At 44.4% G+C, this 24,014-nt stretch overlaps 1 protein-coding gene across 1 annotated transcript in view; it reads right to left on the bottom strand.

Annotated features, from left to right (window-relative positions):
- The window catches only part of PIBF1 (progesterone immunomodulatory binding factor 1), a 2,608,929-nt gene that overhangs the window by 683,072 nt on the left and 1,901,843 nt on the right, over positions 1-24,014 (bottom strand). Inside the window, 1 exon segment of the mRNA XM_044071741.1 lies at positions 23,765-23,915. Coding sequence (XP_043927676.1) covers positions 23,765-23,915 — 151 coding nt within the window.

A 24,014-nucleotide genomic window follows, 5' to 3' on the forward strand; every position in this document is an offset into this window, starting at 1 on the left:
TCAGGGAGGCATCCGTGGTTACCGTAGCAACTGGAGGGGGAAGTACAAATGGTCTGCCCAGGGGTACTGATGGGGAGACCATCCACCATGCAAGGTGCTTTTTGCATGTTTCTGTAATGATAATCATGTGAGACATGGGAAGCTGCTGAAAGGACCATTGGGTGAAAAGGAGCCATTGGAGAATCCTCATGTGGAAACGGGCCAGAGGGATGAGTATGATTGCCGCTGCCATGAGACCCAGGGTTTGAAGTACGAACCTGGCTTGAATTCTCTTGCAACCTAACAAGACCTGGACATGCTGCCGAATGACTAACACCCTGTCTGTTGGAAGGCTGGCTGCCCTGTCTTTTGTATTTAAGTTGGCGCCTACAAAGGTGATAGACTGACAAGGCGAAAAAGCAGATTTTTCGAAATTTATAGTGATACCTAGTCTGAAACACGTCTGTATGGTATAGTCTCTGGCTTGCAGATGATGATGCCTGGTGGTAGCAGTGAGGAGCCAGTCATCTAAATACGGAAACACCTGGAATCCTTGCCATCTCAGATGAGCGGTAACTACTGCCATACATTTGGTGAACACCCTGGGGGCTGTGGTGAGACCAAAGAGCAATGCTCTGAACTGATAATGGCTGGCTCCCAGCCGGAAGTGCAGGAATCTTCTGGAGCACCTGTCCATTTTGAGGTGGTAGTACGCATCCTGAAGATCTATGGAGCACATCCAATTGTCCTGACCCAGGAAGGGTAAAATGGACTGTAGCGTGACCATCCGAAACTTGGTCCTTTGTACAGACCTGTTTAGTCTGCTGAGATCCAAAATGGGTCTCCAGTCCCCTGTCTTTTTTGGTACCAAAAAGAACCTTGAGTAAATTCCGGATCCTTGCTGGTCTGCTGGGACTTGCTGGATGGCCCTTTTTCTTAGCAGTTTTGCAACTTCCTGAACTGCTTGATCCCTTAGATTGGGTGGAACATCTGGAAGGGACTTGTTCGGCAAGAATGGTGCGCGAACGAAGGGAATTTTGTAACCTCCGGATATAACAGACTGTACCCATTTGTCTTGTGTTATGTCTTGCCAGGCTCTTGGGTACAGCGATAATCTTCCCCCGACTGCCTCCAGAGGTGGACAGCCAGGCAACCCTTCAGGGATGCTGGAAGGGCTTGTCAGAGAAAGATTCACTGCTGCCCTGATTTTGCGGACCCCCTCTGCCACGAGGGCGGTGTCTGTTATTGTTCCCTTCTCTGCCCCTGGGGGGAAACTCACCACGTGTGTCAGGCAAGGATCCTTGGGATTTCCGGAACCACATCTTTCCACTCTTCTGACCCTTGGGATATGGTCTGGAAGGAGTGCAAAAATGGACCCCTACAGCAGAGAGAGTCTTGCCTTCCTGTTCACACCTGGTAAGGGTGTCCTTCACCTGAGCTCCAAAGAGAGAGGAACCATCAAAGGGGGTGTTGGTGAAAGACTCTCTGAAAGGTTCCACAAAGTTACAAAGCTGCATCCAAGCGTGTCTCTTCACAGCAACGCCTGTGCCTGCGGCTCTACTCGCCCCATCGGCTGCACAAGAAATGAGCCTCATGGAGGAGTTAACCACTGAATTAAGAGTCGCCAGCTGGGAGGCAACCTTGGCCTGGGCCCCCTCAGCTGATGGATCTTGAAGGGTATCTCCAAGCTCTTTAAGGAGATGCCTCTGTAGACGGGTAAAGTGGCACAAGTAATTCAGAGACTTCATGGTAAAAGTCGCTGAGGAAAACATCCGCTTCCCAAATCTGTCTATCGTCCTAGACTCCTTGTTAGGGGGATGAACAGATGAAGAAGTTTCAGCCAACTCCTTCTTCGTGGCCGCCGCTACAACCATGGCATCAACGGGACACCTTTTGTCAAAAATTGCTTGTCCTGTGATGCAGTAATGAATTTTGCTGGTCTTCTTGGGGTTGGTTCCACTGTGTCTGGAGCTGACCATGCCTTCCGAGCCACCACAGACATCAGTGGGTCGAAAGGTGGAGACACCTAGGAGGTGGAAGGTCGGGATCCAAACGCATCCAGGAATACCGACTCATCCTCGGAAGGGCTTAGGGCAGTCCAGTTCCCCCTCTGTCTAAACATTTCAAGGATGTCTGAGAAGGAGATATCTTCAGAGGGGGACCTCAGGGACCCTTCCAAATCCTCTAAGTCGGTATCTGATGTGACAGACTCAGGGGAGTCAACATGCTTCCTCTTGCATTTCCTCTTACGAGGTGGCGCCTTTGAATGATCACGGGAGGCCTCAGAAGAGGAAGATACACCCAAAGGGGTGTCCTGGGGTGCTGGATCCCCATGCTTGGGGTCTGGAAGAGAGGCAGAGGCTGACGCAGGCACCATAGGGAGAGGAGCCGAGGGGGTCGATTGTGGCACTGGCTCAGGGACCAGAACACTCCTCATCACCTCGAAGGCATCCCGATCAAAATGGAGAGAGGGATCCGGTTCAGAAGAAATCAGAATCCCCCTCCGCACCGAGGGGGAAGGCTCCGAGGCCGATGTGGGAGCCGAACTCACTTGAGCCAAGGCTCCGAGGGGGAGAGTGGGGTCGGACAAGGATCCGATGACACTTGCCTCCTCGGAGCTGACAAGGGAGTCCCGGCACCCAGATCCCTCCAAGGACGGAACCATGGGAGTGATTGGAGCCGACGACGGAATCGAAGGAGCAGGTATCGGAGCCGACAGTTCCACGACTCGAACCCCCCGAACTCCGGCTCTGAGCTCAAGGGTTGAGTCGGAGGAGGAATATCTGCAGATGTGGATGGAGCCGACCCCTGGTGAGGGGGGCTGGACAACATTTTAGCCAGGGCCTGCGATTTTAGCAGTCTGCTGACCACGTTTTCCAAGTCATGGTCCAAAAGTCTTGAGGACCGAGAAGAGTTGGATGAGCGATGACTACTCTCCGATTGGAGCAGAGGTGATCTCGGAGCCGAGCGTATTGATTCCAGAGAGGGAGACCTGGACCTTTTTCGACTCTCACAAGGCTCCAAAGAATTTATCGGAGCCGACTGGGAGGGAGGAGCATCAGTTCCAGCCGGAGCCGAAAAGGAAGGTACAGATTCACCCAAAGACGGCTTCGAACTGGGAGCCGACGGTTTAGGTGCCCTGGAAGATTTCACAGGCTGAGCCTTAGCCGGTGAATCTTGAGGTTTAAGTAAACCTCTTAAGGATCAATTTATTTTTGCGCTCCTGCAGGACTCTTGGACTGAACGCATGGCAAATGGAGCAAGAGTCCTGCAGGTGCACGGCGCCCAGACAATAAACATAAGAAGTGTGACCATCTGTCAGAGACATCTGACAGCATGAGTCACTCTTCTTGAATCCGGACGGCTTAGGATCCTTGGACATAATGACAGGCAAGCCCAAAGGAAAAAAACACACTCACACAAAGGTTAAGGTACTAATACAACAACAATACACTAGAAGTTACCAGAACTGACAGTACACCAACAACTGTAATAAGTATAGCCAAACTAAGTAACAGTGATAATAAGAAAAGATTTTTTTTTTTTTTTTTTAAGAAGTAGATAGAGAAGAAAAAGGTTATCCTCTAACTCAAACGGACACCTAGAGATAAGGTTATCCTCTAACTTAAACGGAAAACCTTAGAGGAAAAAGGGAGAAGTAGAAGGGGGTGGGGAAACTCTCTAAGTAAAACGAGTTTCTGAAGAGAAAAGACAAGGATTCACCTACAAAAACTTATACAATATAAGGGAAATAACTAAACGATAATTCTACTCTAAATATTTACTAAATTGTGACAGAAAAAAGACAATATAGAAGTTTTATACAACCTGAGCCAGTAGAGCAACCTCGCAGCAGAAGCGGCAAACGAGATCTGGGTATCTAGCGCCAGGCATCATGGGATATGGGGAGGCCTCGAGCCGGTTTGTTGCTCTCGAGCTTTAGAAGATGGCTGAGTCAGAGCCGAGGATCAGCTCCAAACCCAACCAGCAAGAATGAAAGCGAGATAGACAACTTAACATTGTTTGTTATGTTAATATAGTTTGATTACTTTTATATGAATGTAAATTTGCCTGTGTCACAAGTGATAATTCAATAAATGTGTTTGGAAAAAAAAATAAGGGTTGTTACAGACAGCATTATCTACCTTCTCAAAGACTGGCACTAGAAGAGGAATAAGTACAAAATGAGACACCATATCATATCTCCTCAGTTCAAGGGGGACATTTATCTGTTCCCATTAAAAAAAAAAAAAAAACTCATCCATCCTGGCAGTAAAAGTAAAATGAGAAACAGAGAACACCTCTAAAGGGAGACGTGAAGACCAAAATTCATTATCTCCCAAGATTTGAGCAACAGAATCTGCCTAAGACAATGACCTGTCTTTGTCAGAATCATCTGACATGTTTTCCTGTGGAATATTTTGACTGACCTGCTTAACAAGGACTGTGTACACGGTAGCAGGAATGACTGCCTGTAACAATTTCTCTGCTGAGGTAAGACGCTCCTCTTTTCTTAGATACCTTTTGTGCTGCATAACCATGTTTATATTTTTGTTTTTTTTTTTTCATTACAGAGATCTGAAAAGACCGACTTGGTGAAGGAATATTCTCCCCTAAAGACGACTCTTTTTTTTCTGACACATCCAGCAGCATTGCCAAGAAAATCTCTGTGCCCCATGAAAGATGGTTCTCCCACGTCTGTATCAGAAACTGGAATGGCTGAAGAGGATGTGGCTGATCTCCAGTTAGTGGTGGCCAAAGGACTACACCAGGGTAAGCCAGAGAGGTAAGTGGCCTGAGGGAACAACTGACAGCCCTTACTGTGTCACCCACCATTGACTGACATGAATATAGAGTCCATGGACTTGGCAAGAGCTGTATGCTAAGCATTTTATTCTTTCTACGAACTTTGGAATACAGATCAGCAGAAGCAGAATAAATATCCATGCTTTTATCATGGAGGATGCTTCAGATCCAATTAAAATCATTGTAACGAATCACTTGGAAAGTAAATTATCAAACAGTTTACATAAGCAGCACACTTACACTTCCCTCTCATACAAGTCCCAAAAACACACTAATACAAAGGCAGCACACTAAAATCCTATCAGAAACCCCTTAGAAATAAAATTAATCTGAAAGAAAAAAACTGCAGGTATGTTGATACAGTGGGAACACAAGCACTGCAAGTCCTGCAGTTTACATAAGCAACAGTTCTTCATAAATAAAGTTCCCATAAAAGCCGAAGCTAAAAACAGCAGCCTCAGACAGGGAAAAAAATGCAATAAAGAAATACCGAGTTTTTTTAAAGGGACCACATCCTACTTTCAAAATAAAAACACAACATTTATATCTATATCTAAATATCTAATATCTGCATCTATATTCATAAATATATATATATATATATATATATATATATATATATATATATATATATATATAGTAAAAGTATATAATAAATAATTAAATTTTCTCTGAGGAAGGGCTCCTCAAAGGGGACCTACCTGCCACATAGGAGCTATTTGTGAAGCCTCTAAACTGCTTCTTCACAAGACAGTAAGAAAGTACTGAAGTTTTCCACTCTGATTTTCTCTGCTTAGGGATGACCAATCAGCAGTTGAAAGTGAGGGAGGCAGCCAGAGCTTTAGGAAGCTGGATGGTTGCTGTGTCTTAGGCAAGACATAACCCATATAGCCTAAGGACTACTGCAGCAGTGGGAAAGATGAGGATCTGTATTATTCACCCATTACAGCTAGCTACTCAGAGGTGTGAACAATGGCTCTAGATGATTGCCACCTTTAAAGTGATACCCTGACCTCATGTGAAAAATGGGAAAATTAGGCTGTGGATGAATGGATGGTGACTTAGACTGAGTTTTAGGGAAATGTAAGCTTTCCTCTTACTTTATTTCTGCTCACTTCAACTCTTGGGAACTGCTTGTACTTTTCTGGGTGCATGTATTATTGGCATACCATCAGGGTATACCTGTCTGCAATACTGTCCTGACAAGCATCCTAATGTGTATTGGCATAACATCAGGGTATAAATCTACATTTGATATTCTCTAGGCAGGCTTCCTAAACCAGTACATAAATCATCACAGTTGTGATGGATATCATTATGCTCCTGCATATAGCATTCTACATATAGTTGTCATAGACTGACTCTTCATGAACATGTTCTCTCTTTGCTTTCACACATATTCATTTTATGATTTATATCCTGCAGCAAGCCACATGGCCCAGAGTATTGCCAGAATTTACTTAAGTGCCATGATGTGAAACATCATCTACTTATTTTTTTACTTGTATGTCAGTAGCTTTTGACCTATGACTTTACTTGGTGCCCTGAACATGATAAATATGTGTACATAGCTCTCTTTTTTTCTGTCCTTTAAAGGAAAACCTCCACCCTAGAACTCAAAAACATGTTTTGTCATTGTATCCTTGCTTTCTGAGCTATTTTACTGCCTCAAAATCACTCAGAGTGCTTCTTTTACAATTGTAATCCATTTCCCACAAACTGGTGGCTGATGGGGCCTGCCTTGGCAATGTGATCTTGTTTTCTCGCTTTCATTCATTCTTCCCAGAATACATTTCAAGTCTTTTTTATACGAATCATGCTAGACATATGGAAATGGTGGTGTTTTCTCACACTATTAAGACAGAATGGCAGGACTGTGAAGCACCGTCATCTAACACTCCTTCTTTAACTGAGCTACTTCTACATTTCCTTGACTGAACTTCATTTAAGTGTCGGTCAGAGCTTATTCTATGCTATAAATAGCTGTTAGCTACTTTCAGCAAAAAAAGTAGGTAAATACCAGGCTTTTGTACAGGGATTCTTATGTAGTTCTAAAAGAATTGACAGACCTTCTCCCACACTCTCATTCTAAGATGTGTAAACTCTCACTGCAGTAAATGATCCTTGCCGTATCATGCACGGATGACAACTACTATAGGAAATTACTCTGAATTCTGTCTGCTACTTCCCAATGCCTTCAGTTGGAAGTTTTTTTTTTCTCTCTAATGAATAATGTAGAATGAAAACTTGCCTTACTAGCTCCTTAACTATTTCTGTCATGTTCACACCCCACCTTTTTTTCTATTTTGTATTTATTTATGATTTGTTAACCAGGAATGTGAACTGGTCCACCCAGGTTACACTGGCAAAGATAACGGCAAGTAATAAATGCACATAGCAATACAAAGAAAAAAAATACTGCCATAAAGACTGCATGTACAATGCAGAGCCAAGGAGTGACAATGAATAAGTAAAACATTAAACATTTACTAAAACATACACATTAATAATGCTTAACTCTATTATGTTAACTTTATTATGAATAACAAATTGTATGCACCCATACTGCACAATGTTAGTGTTCTCTAAATAACTAGAAATCAGCAAGTGAATATTTAATGGCTTCACAAAAGAAAAGGGCAGGTTGATAATGATATCTGCATCACTTCCGTTGTCCTAAGATAGTATGAAAACATACTAAACCTACAAATTTTGGAATGGAAAAAGAAGTCATGTCTTACCATAAGGTTCCATCTGTATTGTTGATCCTCATTCAATCATTACGCATGGGTATCGGTTCCGAGCTCGGAATCGAGCCGACCATTTTCCAAGCACGCGTCAGCTTCAAACTCTTGAGCTAAACTCTTGCCCACAATCCCCCTCTCCCTGCTACCTCAGATTGAGTTTGCAAGTCAAAGAAGGTAGAGGCTACCTCTGGTCAAATAATCTAAGAGAACCGGATGGTGAGATCCACTAGAAACCACAGGAGGGGGAAGGAGGGAGGGTCGTAATGACTGAACGAGAGTCAACAATACAGATGGAACGTTATGGCAAGACATAACTTCTTTATCTGATATTGTTAATCCTCGTTCATTCCTAATGCATGGGAGTGTCCCCAGCTACCTCTATTCCTGGCAGGATCTCATGGAAGGACATTCCTGAGCACTATAGAACCGAAAGATGCTCTTCCCCTGGAAGCCAAATCCAATTTGTAATGATTGATGAAGGTATGAGGCGTAGCCCAAGTTGCAGCTGCACAGATATCATGTAAATAAGCTCTGGCATGGAAGGCAGCAGAAGTTGCCACCGACCTTGTTGAATGAGCTTTCATGGTAGTAGGCAACGAGATATTATGTTGTGTATAAATAAAGGTCACACAGTCCTTCAACCATCTAGCTAATGTGACCTTAGCAACAGAAGATCCAAATCTACGTCCAGAAAAGGCCAAAAATAACTGGTCAGATTTACAAAAAGGTTTAGTCCTGTTTAAGTAAAAATGGATTTGCCTGTGTATATCTAGGGTACGTAGGCAATACTCTCCTCTGTTTGAATGATTGGGAAAGAAAACTGGCAATTCAATGGCTTGATTAATGGACATTTCAGAGATCACTTTAGGTGCAGAAATGACGGATTAGTTCTTACAGACACTTTATCTCTTTGAAAAATAAAGTATGGACTCTTGATACATAAAGCTTGAAGCTCAGAAAGATGTCTGGCAGAAGTAATAGCGACCAAAAACAAGGTTTTCCATTGAGGTCGCAAGAAGAGGCTGGTTCGAAAGTTGACATTGTCAGAGCTTGTAGAACTAATGATAAATCCCATGGTTGAATAGGTTCTCTTAAAAGGTGGCTTCAGATGATTCACACCTTTTATGAATGTCTTGCACAATTTATGGGACATAAGAGAGGAATCTTGGACACCCTCATGAAAATTAGAAATTGCAGCCAAATGAACTCTAATGGTGAAGGCCGATAGACCCGATTGAAACAGGTCAGCCAGATAGTCTAGTATTATCGACACTGCTGCTGAAAAGGGGTCTACTTGTTTATCTTTCAGCCAACAGGTAAATCTTTTCCACTTGCTCAGATAAGTAATTGTAGTGGAAGACTTAAGAGAAGCAATGAGAATATCACATACTGGTAAAGAAAGATCATTCTGCCTGGCAATCAAGGGAAATGGAGTAGCCAAGCCGTGAGCTTCAGGCTGTTCAAGTTGGGATGAATCAGGTTCTGTGGATGTGAGAAACTCCGGGGTTGGATGGAGAATCCATGGTTGATCTAGTAGGTGAGGCCAAAGGAAGGGGAACCAAATCTGTCGAGGCCAGTATGGTGCTATGAGGATCACCTTGCTCTTCAACCAACGGGCTTTCTTCAGAAACTGGGGAATAAGGGGAAAGGGTGGAAATGTGTAAAGAAGACCCGAGGGCCAGTCGTGGACTAGAGCGTCCCTGGGTGACTGTCCCGGAGGGGGAATCAGGGTGAAGTAGTTGCTGCATTTGTAGTTGGTTGGGGATGCAAAGAGGTCGCAGCAAGGACGGCCCCAGCGGTGGAAGATCTCCGTCACTATCAAGGGATTCAGGGACCACTCGTGAGGTTGAAGAATGCACCTGCTGAGTCTGTCTGCTATCACGTTGGACCTCCCGGGAATATGCATTGCTAGAAGAAAATGGTTGGTAGCCATCGCCCATTGCCATATCCTCATGGCCTCTCGACAAAGGGGGTAAGATTTGGTTCCAACTTGCTTGTTGACGTACCAGACCACCGCCATGTTGTCTGACTGAATCGCAATTGTCCCAGACGGCAGCAGGGGATGGAATGCTTGCAACGCCAGAAGCACCGCCCTCAGCTCTAGAACATTTATATGCAGATGGGCCTCCAGTTCGGACCAAGTGCCTTGGACTGTTTGTCCCTGACATAGCCCCCTCACCCCATCAGGGAGGTGTCTGGGGTCACTGTGGCCTTGGGTTGCTGGGGGGAGAAGGGGCGAGACCATTGTGAGAGATTGTGCGTCATCCACCAATTTAAATCCTGCTTGCACCTGTGGGTTACTCGAATCATGGCTGAAACAGGATGCTGAAAAGGATACCATTGGGTGAGCAGTAGCCATTGTAGAAGCCTCATGTGAAACCTGGCCAGGGGAACAATGGTGATGGAGGCTGCCATAGAACCCAAAAGCTGTAGAACCGAGTGAGCCGTGGATTTTTCCTTTGAAAGGATTGGAATTAGTTGTTGCTTTATCCTTAGAATTATGTGCTCTGGAATAGCAGCTCTGCAGTTTTTTGTGTCCAAGATAACCCCTATGAATTCTGTCGACTGAGATGGGGTGAGATTGGATTTTTGCCAGTTTATGGTTATGCCTAGCCTTTGAGCAGCGAGGAGAGAGCATGCCAGGGCTTTTTCCAGTAGATGTCTGGTGGGGGCAGAAATGAGTTGTCTAGGTATGGAAACACCTGGAATCCTTGAAGTAGCAAGTGAGCTGTGACAACTGCCATGCACTTTGTGAACACTCTGGGGGCTGTAGAGAGTCCGAAGGTCAGTTCCCTGAACTGGTAGTGACTGGCTCCCGCACGGAAGCGCAGAAATCTTCTTGATGGCCTGTCCACCTTTATGTGGTAGTACACATCTTGAAGATCTATAGAGCACATCCAATCGTCTTTTTCCAAAAGCAGGAGGATAGACTGTATTGTGACCATCCGGAATTTTTGTACTCTCACAAACTTGTTCAATACACTGAGATCCAAAATTGGTCGCCAGTCCCCGGTTTTCTTTGGCACCAAAAATAGTCTTGAGTAGAATCCGGATCCTATCTGGTCTGGAGGGACTATCTGGATGACTCTTTTTCTTAGCAGCTTTACTATCTCTAGTGCTGCTTCTTCCCTTTGACTGGGTGGAACGTCAGGCAGATTTTTTGAAGGGATGGGATAAAGATCGAAGGGGATATGATAACCTCTGGTTATAATCCTTTGTACCCAAGAATCGGTGGTGATGGTTAGCCAGGCAGAAGGGTACAAGGAGAAACGTCTCCCAACCACCTCCATAGGAAAGAAGTTGGGCCACTCTTCAGTAGCGCTGGTAGGATTGACCAGGGAAAGAATCCCTGGAACCCTGGTTACACAGGCCCCCTCTGCCCCAAAAGGAGCGTCTTCCCTGTGAGTTTCCCCCTCTACCTCTGGGGGGAACTCAGCCTGTGTGTCATGGAAAGGACCCTGAGATTTCTTGAACCATATCTTCCCACTCTTTGGTTTCAGGAGAAAGCACGTTGAGGGGAAGAATAACGGACACCTAATGCAGAAAGGATCTTACCGTCCTGTTCACATCTGGCCAGTGTGCTTTTAACTTTGGGCCCAAACAACGAGGAGGCCTCAATGGGGGCATTAAGAAAGGAAGACTTAAAGGGTTCCGTGAAGTTGCACAAGTGCATCCAGGTGTGTCATCTCAAGACCGCAGCTGAACCCGCTGCTCTAGCTGCTCCTTCTGATGTGTGAGATATCAGTCGCATAGAGGAATTATATATAGATTCAATGGTGACCAGCTGAGAGGCCACTTTGTCACGGACCTCATCAGACAAGGCACCAGCCAAGGTTTCAGAGAACTCAGACACCAGATCCCTCTGAAACCTGGTAAAATGTGCCTTATAATTCAGGGACCTGATAGCAAAGGTCGCTGAAGCAAAGGTGTGCTTCCTTAACCTGTCCAGGGCCGGGGACTCTTTGTTAGGCGGAAGGACAGTCTGGCTTTCTTCTTCTGCCAGATCCTTTTTTGTTGCAGCTGCCACCACCAAAGCATCCACAGGAAGACCTTTGGACCAATGGGGATCCGAAGCAGGAGGGGACAAGATCTTATCTGGCCTCCGGGGAATAGCTTCGATGGTATCAGAAGCCTTCCAAGCATGCTGCACGATGAGCCGGACAAGTTCATCGGCAGGTGGAGTAACCCAGGAGGTAGGGGGCCGGCCGCAAAAGGCCTGCAGGAACACAGATTCCTCAGAGGTCGGATTAGAGGTCTGCCAGTTACCTCTCTGTTTCAGGATTTCGAGGATATCACCAAAGGATACCTCAGAGGGTGATCGAGGGGATCCTTCCCCCTCATCGAAATCTGTGTCTTCAGTGAGGGACTCCTCTGTGGAGTCCATGTGCTTCCTCTTACACAAACTTTTCTGGTGGATCTCCTGAGTGGGAGGAACTGGAGACGACACCGGAAAAGGGGATTCCTGAGGGAATATGTCCTGCAGCCCCTGCACCCGGTGTCCGCTAGGTGTGACTTGTGAAACCAGTGTACCAGAGGAGGGCGGAGGTATAGACGGTCCGGAATCACCAGCAGCAGCGAAAGCCTTCTCCATCAGTTGGAAGGCTGGTCCACTCGAAGAGGAGTGCATGTCCAGGACAGGGGTCACCCCTCCCCTAAGTGGCTCAGCCTGCCGACCCGGAGTCCCCGGATGGCTGTGGAGAAACAAACTATTCGTGTCACAACTGACATCCTGGGTCATAGCAAAACTTTCCTGCCACAAAGGCAACTGTGGTTCCTAAGTGAGATTCATAAAGGGAACCGCAGAAGGGGAAGACTGTGCTATATCCATGGACTTCAAAGGCAATGAAGGAGGAGAATAAGACGGGGTCTTTGAAGATGGGTGATCACCTCCCAAGGAAGGATAGTTCCTGAGGGGTGGGATACCTCTGGCCAAGAGAAACTGGTCCACAAGATGCAACACATCATGTTCGGAAAGGCTTCTAGTGGACCTCACGGAGACTGAGGGAGAGACAGGCCTGTCCACAGAAGAGGCAGACTCGGTGCCTATCTCATCTGACCGCACCAAGGACAACGGTGCCGAGAGAGACTGGACTACTGTTGTCTGCACCGAAGAAGTCATCGGTGCCGAGGTCATGGTCTGCACCGACACAGGGATCGGTGCCAAAGTGGTTGTCGGTGCCGAAGCTGGAACCGACAAGACAGGAGTCAACAATAAAGGCATCTGTTCTGATGAATATCTTGGAACCGACGCGGTCAAGGTCTGTGCCAACTGAACGGTCGGTGCCGATACAGTGGTAATGGTCTGAACCGAGGAGCTCCTCGGTGCATATATATAGTAGACTGCAGGAGAAGACAGAGCCAAAATCACTAATGGAGCCGAAGGCCTCGGTGCCGAAGGTCTAGGCACCAAAAGCACTGGGGCTGACAGAGAGCTCCGGAGCCAAAACTTTAGCCTTTTTAGGTTTTGTTTGGTGGGAGTCCCCAGCCGGGGACGAAGGCAAAGATTTAGCCTTACACTGTACGACCCAAAATGAAAAGATAAACTGAAGACCACAGATGAAGAATCCACTTAAAACACCAGTTTATTGCACCTGTGGTCTTCAAAGATTTAGCCTTAGTAGGAACATCCAAAGTTTTCTTATAGGCTCTAGGAGGGGTTGAGGCCTCCGACCCAGAAATAGCCTCTGAAAAGGGAGATTTTAGAAGTCCCTTCAGTAACAGCTTGTTTTTCCTTTCCAACAAGGTTCTATTAAAAATGTTCTCACAAACAGTACAAGGTGGGTCAACAAAATGGGAAGCTCCCAAACAATAAACACACAGAGTGTGCATCAGAAGTAGGCAGTTTGTGTCCACAATCAGAACACCGCTTAAACCCCGGACTACTTTTCTTATCTGCCATGACAGTAAATTAATTAATAGAGAAGGTACCAGCAATGGTACAAGAGAGTACCTGAAGGTATAAGAGAAAAGAGAAAAGGATTACCAATGATGGTAAAGACAGAATACCTCACAGTAAAAGTGGTAAAGAAAGAAGCAGAAAAAACTGAAGAAATTTTGAACACTAGATGCGATAGGGTAAGAGACAATAAAATATGAACTTTCCTGACAGAAAAGTAATCTGTAAAACTATTAAACAACAATTGAATGTACTTAGCTCAAGAGAAGTAGCTTGACACGACCGAATGGCAACGCGGCAAATGAAATCTGAGGTAACAGGGAGAGGGGGACTGTGGGTAAGAGTTTAGCTCGAGAGTTTGAAGCTGACGCAAGCTTGGAAACTGACTGGCTCAGTTCCGAGCTCGGAACCGAAACCCATGCGTAAGGAATGAACGAGGATTAACAATATCAGATCAAACATTACAGTGGAGCCAATAATGAGTATGGTGAAAGACTTGTAACATGTAGAAAGCAAGAAAAAGGACAGTGATTAGGATGATGCCAATTATATAATGCACATGGATGCCCAGCCCCCATCTGTGTGTGTGTGTGTGTGTGTGTGTGTGTGTGTGTGTGTGTGTGTGTGTGTGTGTGTGTGTGTGTGTGTGTGTGTGTGTGTATATACTTGTGTACATCTGTAAAAAAGAAGTTGTGTACCTACCATAATGTTCCATGTTAGTTGTCTTCTTCTTGCCTTCTTTCTTGCTGGTTGGGTTCAGAGCCGATCCTCGGCTCCGACTAGGCCATCTTCAAAAGCTCGAGAGCTGCCTACTGGCTCGAGGCCCCCCTATATCCCATGATGCCTGGCGCTAGATACCCAGATCTCATTTGGTAAGCCTAACTGCCGACATAATAATAACTGAATACTATCCTAGCATGCATAAATCCTACTGGAGAGACTACTAAGCAGAAGGAAATAGCCAGAGAAGACTCAGCCAGTGCAAAATCAAAAGGAACTCTTCTCGGTCCACTAGGATAAGGGGACGGAAGGTGGGACACAAGAAAGAAGGCGAGAAGAAAACAACTAACATGGAACGTTATGGTAGGTACATAACTTCTTTATGTTAAATTGTCTATCTTGCCTTCTTTCTTGCTGGTTGGGACAGCGTCCCTAGCACCTAAAATCCTGGGTGGCTCATTGGAAAAGACTTCAGAACAGTGGAACCAAATTCAGCTCTGCTCCTGGAAACCAAATCCAACTTGTAATGCGAAATAAAAGTATGTGGGTTGGCCCATGTAGCCGCAGCACAAATAGATTCCATGGGCAACCTAGCCTGAAAAGCTACCGAAGTGGCTAAAGCTCTGGTGGAGTGACCTTTTGGTTTGACTGGTAATTTTTTATTCCTGAGTTGGTATATGAACGTGATGATAGATGACAACCACCTGGATAAGGTTACCTTGGAGACCGGAAAACCTTGTTTACCTACTGCATAAGACAGGAACAGTTGATCAGATTTTCTAATGTCTTTGGTTCTATGTAAACAAAAGCGTAGTTGCCTGTGAACATCTAACTGATGCAACTTATACTCCGCCCTGTTGGAGTGGTTAGGGAAAAACACAGGAAGGTCTATGGACTGATTCAAGTTAGTCTCTGAAGAGACCTTAGGAAGGAAGGAAGGATTAGTCCTAAGAGCAGCCCTGTCATTGTGGAACACGAGGTATGGGGGACGGATAGAAACAGCCTGTAGCTATGAAACTCTTCTGGCTGAAGTAATAGCTACCAGAAAAAGGGTTTTCAAAGATAAGAACTTCAGTGAACAAGAAGCTGCAGGTTCGAAAGGGGGCAAACTTAGCGAAGCTGGATCTCTCACTGGGGGCCTGAGCAGAGTGGTTCCTTTGAGAAAGGCTTTACACAGCTTATGGGACATGATATTGTTTTCCGACAGGCCAATGTGAATATCTGAAATTGCAGCTAACTGAACTCTAATTGTAGCGGAAGCGGACCCAGCATGGAAGAACTCTGTGAGAAATTCCAAAATGGAGTGTACGGGGGCTGAAAAGGGGTCTATACTTTTTGCCTCTGCCCAGGAAGAAAAATGTTTCCACTTACTAGCGTAAGCTTTTCTGGTCATAGACTTGTGTGATGACAAAAGGATTTCACGCACAGAGGGGGAGATATCTGGGAGCCTGGCTAAGGTTGGAAGTGGAGCAACCACGCTGTGAGCTGGAGAGAGTGCAGGGATTGGTGCAGCCCACCCGACTGATGAATCAGGAGGTCTGGAACTAGGTCCAGAGTCCAAGGCTGTTCGAGAAGATAGCGATGCAGGAATGTAAACCATATTTGTCAAGGCCAGTAAGGAGCAATGAGGATCATTTTGCAACCCAAAACGGTAGCCTTCTGAATTAGCTTCAGTATGAGGGGGAAAGGAGGGAATGCATAAAGAAGTCCCTGGGGCCAATCGTGGACTAGAGCGTCTCTGGGGGAATGCCCGGGAAGTGGAAGTAGAGAGAAGAAATTGCTGCACTTGCTGTTGAAGGGAGTTGCAAAAAGGTCACAGCAAGGTTGGCCCCATCTGCGGAAGATTTGGTCCGCAACTACCTGGTTCAGAGACCACTCGTGAAGCATGAGAATTGCTCTGCTCAGTCTGTCTGCTATGACGTTGGACTTCCCAGGGATGTGCATTGCAATCAGAAACCGTTGGGAAGAGATCACCCACTGCCAGAGTCTGACTGCTTCTCGACATAGGGGGTAGGACCTGGTTCCGCCCTGCTTGTTGATGTACCACACGACGGACATATTGTCCGTTTGAACTGCAATGGTCCAGGTAGGAAGAGAGTCCTGAAGAGCCTGCAACGCTAAGAGCATGGCCCTCATCTCAAAGACATTTATGTGCAGATGATACTCGTGAGGTTGCCAGGTGCCTTGGACTGTTCTGCCCTGATAATGCCCCCTCCCACCCGATCAGGGAGGCATCCGTGGTCACTGTAGCCACTGGAGGGGGGAGAACAAATGGTCTGCCGTGGAGCACTGATGTGGAGACCATCCACCACGCTAGATGCTTCTTGAATGCCTGAGTGATCATAATCATGTAAGACATGGGAAGTTGCTGGAAGGACCATTGGGTGAAAAGAAGCCACTGGAGAAGCCTCATGTGAAACCAAGCTAGAGGGACAAGTACGATCGCTGCTGCCATGAGACCTAGCGTTTGAAGGACAAACCTGGCTTGAATCCTTTTGCATGCTAATAAAATCTTGACATGCTGATGAATCACCAACACCCTTGTCTGGTGGGAGGCTCGCTAACATGTCCTTGGTATTTAAATTTGCGCCTATAAAGGTGATAGATTGACAGGGCGACAATGCAGACTTTTCAAAATTTATTGTGATACCTAGCCTGGAGCAAGTGTCGATGGTGCAGTCCCTGGCTTGCAGCAGGTGATGTCTGGTGGTAGCAGTGAGGAGCCAGTCGTCGTGATATGGAAACACCTGGAATCCTTGCCGTCTCAGGTGAGCGGTAACTACTGCCATACATTTGGTAAACACCCTGGGGGCTGTGGTGAGACCAAAGGGCAGAGCTCTGAACTGATAATGGCTGGCTCCCAGCCAGAAGCGAAGGAATCTTCAGGAGCGTCTGTCCATTTTGATGTGGTAGTACGCATCCTGAAGATCTACGGAGCACATCCAATTGTCCTGACCCAGAAAGGGTAAAATGGACTGAAGCGTGACCATCCGGAACTTTGTTCTTTGTACAGACAGTCCGATGCCACTCTCCCCCTAGGAGCTGACGAGGGAGTATCGGCGTCCTGATCCCTCCATGGAAGGGATCGGAGCCGACGACGGAACCGAAAGAGAGGGTATCAGCGCCGACGGTTCCATGACTCGAACCCCAACGAACTCCGGCTCCGAACTCATAGGAAGAGTCAGAGGAGGAATATCTACAGCTGTGGATGGAGCCGACTCCTGATGAGGAGGGCTGGACAACATTTTGGCTAGGGCCTGCGATTTTAACAGCCTACTGACCACTCTTTCCAAGTCATGGTCCGAAAGTCTAGAGGACCGAGAAGAGTGGGATGATCGATGACTACGCTCCGATTGGAGCAGGGGCGACTTCGGAGCCGAACGTATCGACTCCAAAGAAGGAGACCTGGATCCCTTTCGACTCTCAGCCGGCTCCGAAGATCGTGTCTGAGCCGACTGGTAGGGAGGGACATCGGTTCCAGCCGGAGCCAAAATGGATTGTGTGGCTTCACCCAACGACGGCTCCGAACTGGGAGCCGACGGTTTAGGTGGCCTGGAAGATTTCACCGGCTGAGCCTTCGCCAGTGAATCTTGGGGTTTAAGCATACCCCTCAGAATCAATTTATTTTTGCGCTCCTGCAGGACTCTTGGACTGAAGGCATGACAGATCGAGCAAGAGTCCTGCAGGTCAACATCTCCCAGACAATAAACACAAGAAGTGTGACCATCTGTCAGAGACATCTTCTGACAGCATGAGTCACACTTCTTGAATCCGGACGGTTTTGGATCCTTGGACATCCTAGGGAGAAAACCAAGGAAAAATTTTCCACACAGATGGTTAAGGTAACCAACAGTAAAAGTCAACACTCTACAGTTACCACAACCCACTACAACAAAAACTATCGAAAACTATCACTAAACACTAACAGTGATTAATTAGAAGAAGAAAATATTTTTTTTTTTTTTTTTAAAGGGAAATAGAAAGAAAGGTTAACCTCTAACTTAAACGGAAAGAACCTTTCTGTGAAAAAGGGAGAGAAGGGGGGAGGGGAAACTCTCTAACTTAAACGAGTTTCTTAAGGAAGGGTAATGCTCAACTAGATAGAAAACTAGCTACAATACTAAAGACTAACGACTAATTCTACACTAACCAATATAGTCTTGAACAAGAAAAATACAATATTAATAATGACGCTTATACAATCTGAGCCAGTAGAACAACCTCGCAGCAGAAGCGGCAAAAGAGATCTGGGTATCTAGCGCCAGGCATCATGGGATATAGGGGGGCCTCGAGCCAGTAGGCAGCTCTCGAGCTTTTGAAGATGGACGAGTCGGAGCCGAGGATCGGTTCCGAACCCAACCAGCAAGAAAGAAGGCGAGATAGACAACTTAACATTATGTGTTATGTACTGTAAATGTGTGTTATGTACAAGCAAGTAAACACACACACACACACACACACACACACACACACACACACATCCATATGTCAATGCGTGTGTTACTACTTACAAAAATATCTATTGCATATTTCTCTCTAGATGTACTCGCATGGTACTGCATCCCAGATATAGTACTATACATGCTACATATATGTATTTTATACATGCACGTACACACACACACACATATATATATATATATATATATATATATATATATATATATCTGTGTGTGTGTGTGTGTGTGTGGATACACACATATAAAGTTACACAATTTGCATTTTGATTTGTTTTTATTTAAAGAACATGAAGTACACACAATCACAGGTAGATGATGTATTTCTCTGTTACACACAAACACAGACACACACACACATTTTATATATATATATATATATATATATATATATATATATATATATATATATATATATATCAGTTAGTGGATGATGCTGGCAGTATCAAAGTCTGAAAACATGTAACGTCCAGTGAGTTGCAGTATAGGTACTGGACTGGAAGTGCTAATACCCAACAAACATTTTGCTTATCTATTGAATGTAGTATGCTTGTTGTGACCCAGTTTATAAGCCAAAGCACTTCAATATGATGTGATGAGCTTTTTTCGCTGTACAGTGCCTTTATTTCAGTTTCTTCTTCGGCTTTTCCCGGTTAGGGGTCGCCACAGTGGATCACCTGTCCGCTCATGATTGGCAGTGAAGTTTTACGGTGTCAAGTTGCCAGCCTGGCGCCCAACCTTCCACAGAACGCACACACATGCACACACACACACACCTAGGGCCAATTTTAGAGTGTCCAATCCACCTACAGCATGTCTTTGGGATGTGGGAGGAAATCGGAGCACCCAGAGGAAACTCATGTGACCACAGGGAGGACATGCAGACTCTGCACAGAAGGCACCCCAGCCAAGGATTGAACCAGAGAGCCTCTTGCTGTGAGGTGGCAATGCTAACCGCTGCACTACCACGGCCGTCCGCCTTTATTTTACTTTCTATTTTACATTTTTTGTCAGGTATCTGACATTGCTCTCACTGTACTAAAAGTCAGGTAAAACCATAGGAAAGAAAGCATACTGAGAGTGAGAGCCTTTAGAGACAGCTGTCCACCACAAACACGTTTACTAAATGACATAAGAGGGAAAGTTATTCATAGAAATGAAAAGCTCCAAACTTGAATACTAGATCATCATCTTACAGCAAGACCGAAATGCATTTTCAATACCTATCAACTTATAAAACCTTCTCTGGTGGACTACAGGAATAATGCTCTAACTACAGCCTACTAGACCCAAGTTTGATTAGTATTGCTAGCGTTTAATGAAGCTAGCAGCGAAGGTGGGGGGTAGGTTCCAGGGATCTCTAATGCCACAATCCCCCAGAGTAGGAAATAGCACAGCAAGGAGTAGTCTGGGTGAGGGAACATTTAGTCATCAAGGTGCTTCAGCAGGCTCCGTCATCTCAAGCACATATGAGTGTGCACCTGCATTGGGGAGAACACTGTAGTCCCCACAGTAATGAAGGCAATTCATCTCCCTACCCAGGTAGGGTGTTAGGCCTAAAGAAATGGGTTCCGATTAGAATGACAAAAACGCATTTTGTCGAATGCATTTTCGTTGACACAAAAACAGCGAACAGGCAAAACAGCGAAGTGGCTGTTCAACGAATTCTTTCCCTGGGAAAGAAGTCGCTTGACCACTTCGTTGCTTTGCCATGTTCTGCACTGTAGTGTGGGCCCTTGTCCGGTATAGCTCCCGAGGCTGAATGTGCAACAGTTATTGACCTTAGGGTTAGGGTGTGGGTTAAGGTAAGTGCATACGTATGAAAGTGTTTACTGTTTTTTGTTTTGCATTAGATGTATGGTTGAGTTACGTGTGTATGTGTTTTCAGTTGTTTACTGCTTTTTGGGGGAGGGTACAACTAGGGTTAAGGTACGTGTGTATGTGTTTGGAAGTGTTTACTGTTTTTTTTTTTTTTTTTTTTTGTTGGAACAGCGATTTCTTTCCCTAGAAAAGAAATCGCTGTTCTGTGGTGTCGACATTTTTAGCTTTGGCTGAAAAAGGGTCGATGAAACATTGTTCGCTATTTTAAGCATTCAATGTTTCAATATAGACTCTAAAGAAATATGCCTTTATCATTGGAATGCCAGCTAGGGAACAAACCACCATTGAGGTGCAGCTGGAATAAGCACAAAGAAAAATAATACTAAGAGAAAAGTTCATCAAATGTTATTAAAGCTTCCCAGTGGTGCACCCTTCCAGAGTAAAGAGATGCAGGCAGGGCTGAGAGCCTGCAGAGGCCTTGTTTTGCACTGTTACAAAGGAGCTATGACAGAGAGGTACTGTCTTAAGCCACTCCGTTTACGTAAGCCTTAGAGTTAATACTATGAGAAAGTGTCCTTGATTATGTACCAGGGTTACTGGACATCCAAAATGAGCAAAGACAGGAAGTGTGTGTTAAACACAAAATGCCTGGCACATAAGGTAGACACTGCATACTTTCTGAGAATGCATTAAGGTATAACTATTACAGGATCAGGATACACAAATATTTAAATGGTTCTTCCATCAGCACTTAAAACTGATTATGGATCACACAAGCTAAAATAGATGTGTTAGCACTGTCTCAAATACAAGCAGTGCAGTTACTGTAAATAAGAGTTACTGTAGGCATATTAAATGTTAGTAAATAGATCCATCCTACACTTTTTTGTGCCGAACTGATACTGTATGTGAAATGAAGTCTGACACTGGGGCCTTTTGAGGAACTGGAACAACTATTTCACTAGTCCAGTTATGGAAGAGGTGTATGGTGGCTCTGGAAAATTTCCAGTCCAACACTGTAAAATTCAGTATACAATGGATGCATAATTGTTATTTTTTATGCCCGACTTGCGAAATTCCTTTTGCATGAGCCACTTGCACAAGGTTAATGTTCCTATATTTAGAATGTTACAGTGTACACCTGTTTTTTTACTATGACAATTACGCTTTGAAGAGGTTTAATAAACAATACTTACCAATTAGAATTTCTTGGCCCAAATTACTAATGATTCGCCTTTTAACTGAAAACAAGATCAAGCAACCAACACTTCTGAAGGCCTGTGCCCCACACACCCCCTAACTATACAGACTAACTCCAGGATCGCACTACAGTGGGGAAAGGGCATATATACCTTTTACTTGTCTTACAGTACTCTACACAGTGCCAGTACTTCACTTCAGTGAAATGAGATTTGGCAAAATAAGTTTTCAGTAATTTGAGCTTTCAGCGATTTGGTCAGGGTGAATTTAAATTCAGTGAAATGAGCTTTCAATGAAACAAAGTAGACCCATTCAGAATATCTTTTTGCCTCATTTTATTTTGATTTTTCTATTAATAATCTCAAAAAAAACCCCACAAAACATTATCCCCTTTACTTTTATTTACAACACTTAACATTTTTCTCAAACTGTTAACAAATTCTTTGTGAAATATATAAATTGGTTTCTATTGACTGTTCTCCTTTCCCCATTTCTGAGAAACTAGTATGCTCATCAGCTTTCAGGGGTTGACCCCAACTGTCATGCCCGCCATTTCCTGGTTGTCAAGTTCCCTCCTTAAGTCCTTCCTACCTCAAGTTCCATTCTTTCCAATTCTTTCATAATCCCATGATATTTTTTCACTCTGGTTTGTGAACCATTTTCATGTAACAGCTTTTCTTCCCTACTGTCATAAGCAAGGTTACAATAGTCTTAACATGAATTTGGCCTTTTATGCTTTGCACCAAATTCAGAAGGAAAAAGATCCTTTGCAAATTCTACTTCTTCCTGTGTTAGTCTCGAGGGCCTTACTCATACTGTGCTGGACAGACTGCAGCTTGCTACTTCCCCAAAAAATATGTTCACATGTGTTTATTACAGCTGTATTGCCCCTCCAGGACAGATTGGAAAATGCTGAGAGCATCAACTGTAGCTTCTGAGGGGTACAGAAATACTTGTGCAGGCATTTCCAGGCAAAAAATTGAAATTCCCTTGCTTCTGTGGCTATTTTCAGAGCTAATGAGACCTCCTATCACTGTTCCCTCATGAGGTTCATCCCTGACCCCTCCCCCAAGTAAGTAGGACATGCTGGTCTTCTGGGACCACTAATAATCCACAATATGCTCTAGCTACCAGAAGCCTATTATGTACTATACCTGTCCTAGCTGCACAAATTAATTTGCCCCATTCTGGAATACTCCCAGTGAGATGTTATTTTCTTTTAAGCCTGATAGCGTCACTTCTTAGATCCATGTAGGCAAGATAGAGTGCTTGACAGCCCATACTAACATGTGCTTGTTCCCAAGTGATAACTTCAGCTGGACTAATTATCTGGTCCTAAAATCAGGGAGCTGTAGTCCGCTTCTTACAATTCATCTCCACTTAGTTTTCCTATTTACACCCTTTCTTGGTGTCTCTAACAAATAGGAGCAAAATATTTCAACACCCCTTGCCTTAGATTTCATCTAGCTACATAAACCTCTATGAATCATTTCTTCTTTTTCATTTACTAGTAAAGTCCAAAACTCATCTCTAGTTTCCCCATCTTATGCTCTTTCCTTCTCTCTCTCTCTCACCATCTGTTTTCTGGTGTCACATCCCTCATTTTGTAAAATATAGGTCATTCTAATGTACATAGCTTGAAAATATAATTTTAGATCAGGGACCCTCCAGTCTTCCCATGCAATTAAATATTCTTGAAGCTCAACTTGCTCTTAAAGCACTTACACTGTTTTTATTTTCTTGAAATACAGTGCCAGTACTTCTGCATGGCATTCAGAGACTTCAGATGATGGCAGTCTCACACAACAAATTGCTTACCTTTTTTTTAACCGAGTAAGTTAGTTAATTTTCTTGCCTATGACATAAAGACCACTGTTAAAAAGTATCATTAATTTAGCAGATGTTAGCAATACACTATGACTTGCTGTACTGCATGACTTACTAAGGAGCTAATAAAAACAATGCATCAATAAACGTTCAAAATTATGTTCATGACCTAAATCCAGTAAAAATACACTTTTTAAGAAACTAGATGTTCTTTGAAGCAGTAAAATTAAGTAATGTGATGGCTATGGAAACAAGCAGCCATCTGACAAAAAATAATTATTCCTGAAATGTTTATTGAACAAAAAACTTACTTTCTGCAGCTTGCATTATTACATCATCAAGCTCCCTCTCTAACTTTTCATAAGTATCAAGTCGTGCCTGATGTTCAGAATTTTGTGCCTGCAGCTCAGTGATACGTTTTTCTGTGGATGTCTGAAGGCTATAGAACTCTTTCGTCATAACCTGTTTAGTTAAGAACATGTATCAATTGAAATCTAAAATCAACAGAAAAACTCTCAGATCTCTTCAAGAATAAAGTTATTTCAATTTTTTAAAAAACTA

Source organism: Protopterus annectens, chromosome 5.part0, assembly GCF_019279795.1.
Source record: "Protopterus annectens isolate FY-2018-M chromosome 5.part0, PAN1.0, whole genome shotgun sequence".
NCBI lineage: Eukaryota > Metazoa > Chordata > Ceratodontiformes > Protopteridae > Protopterus > Protopterus annectens.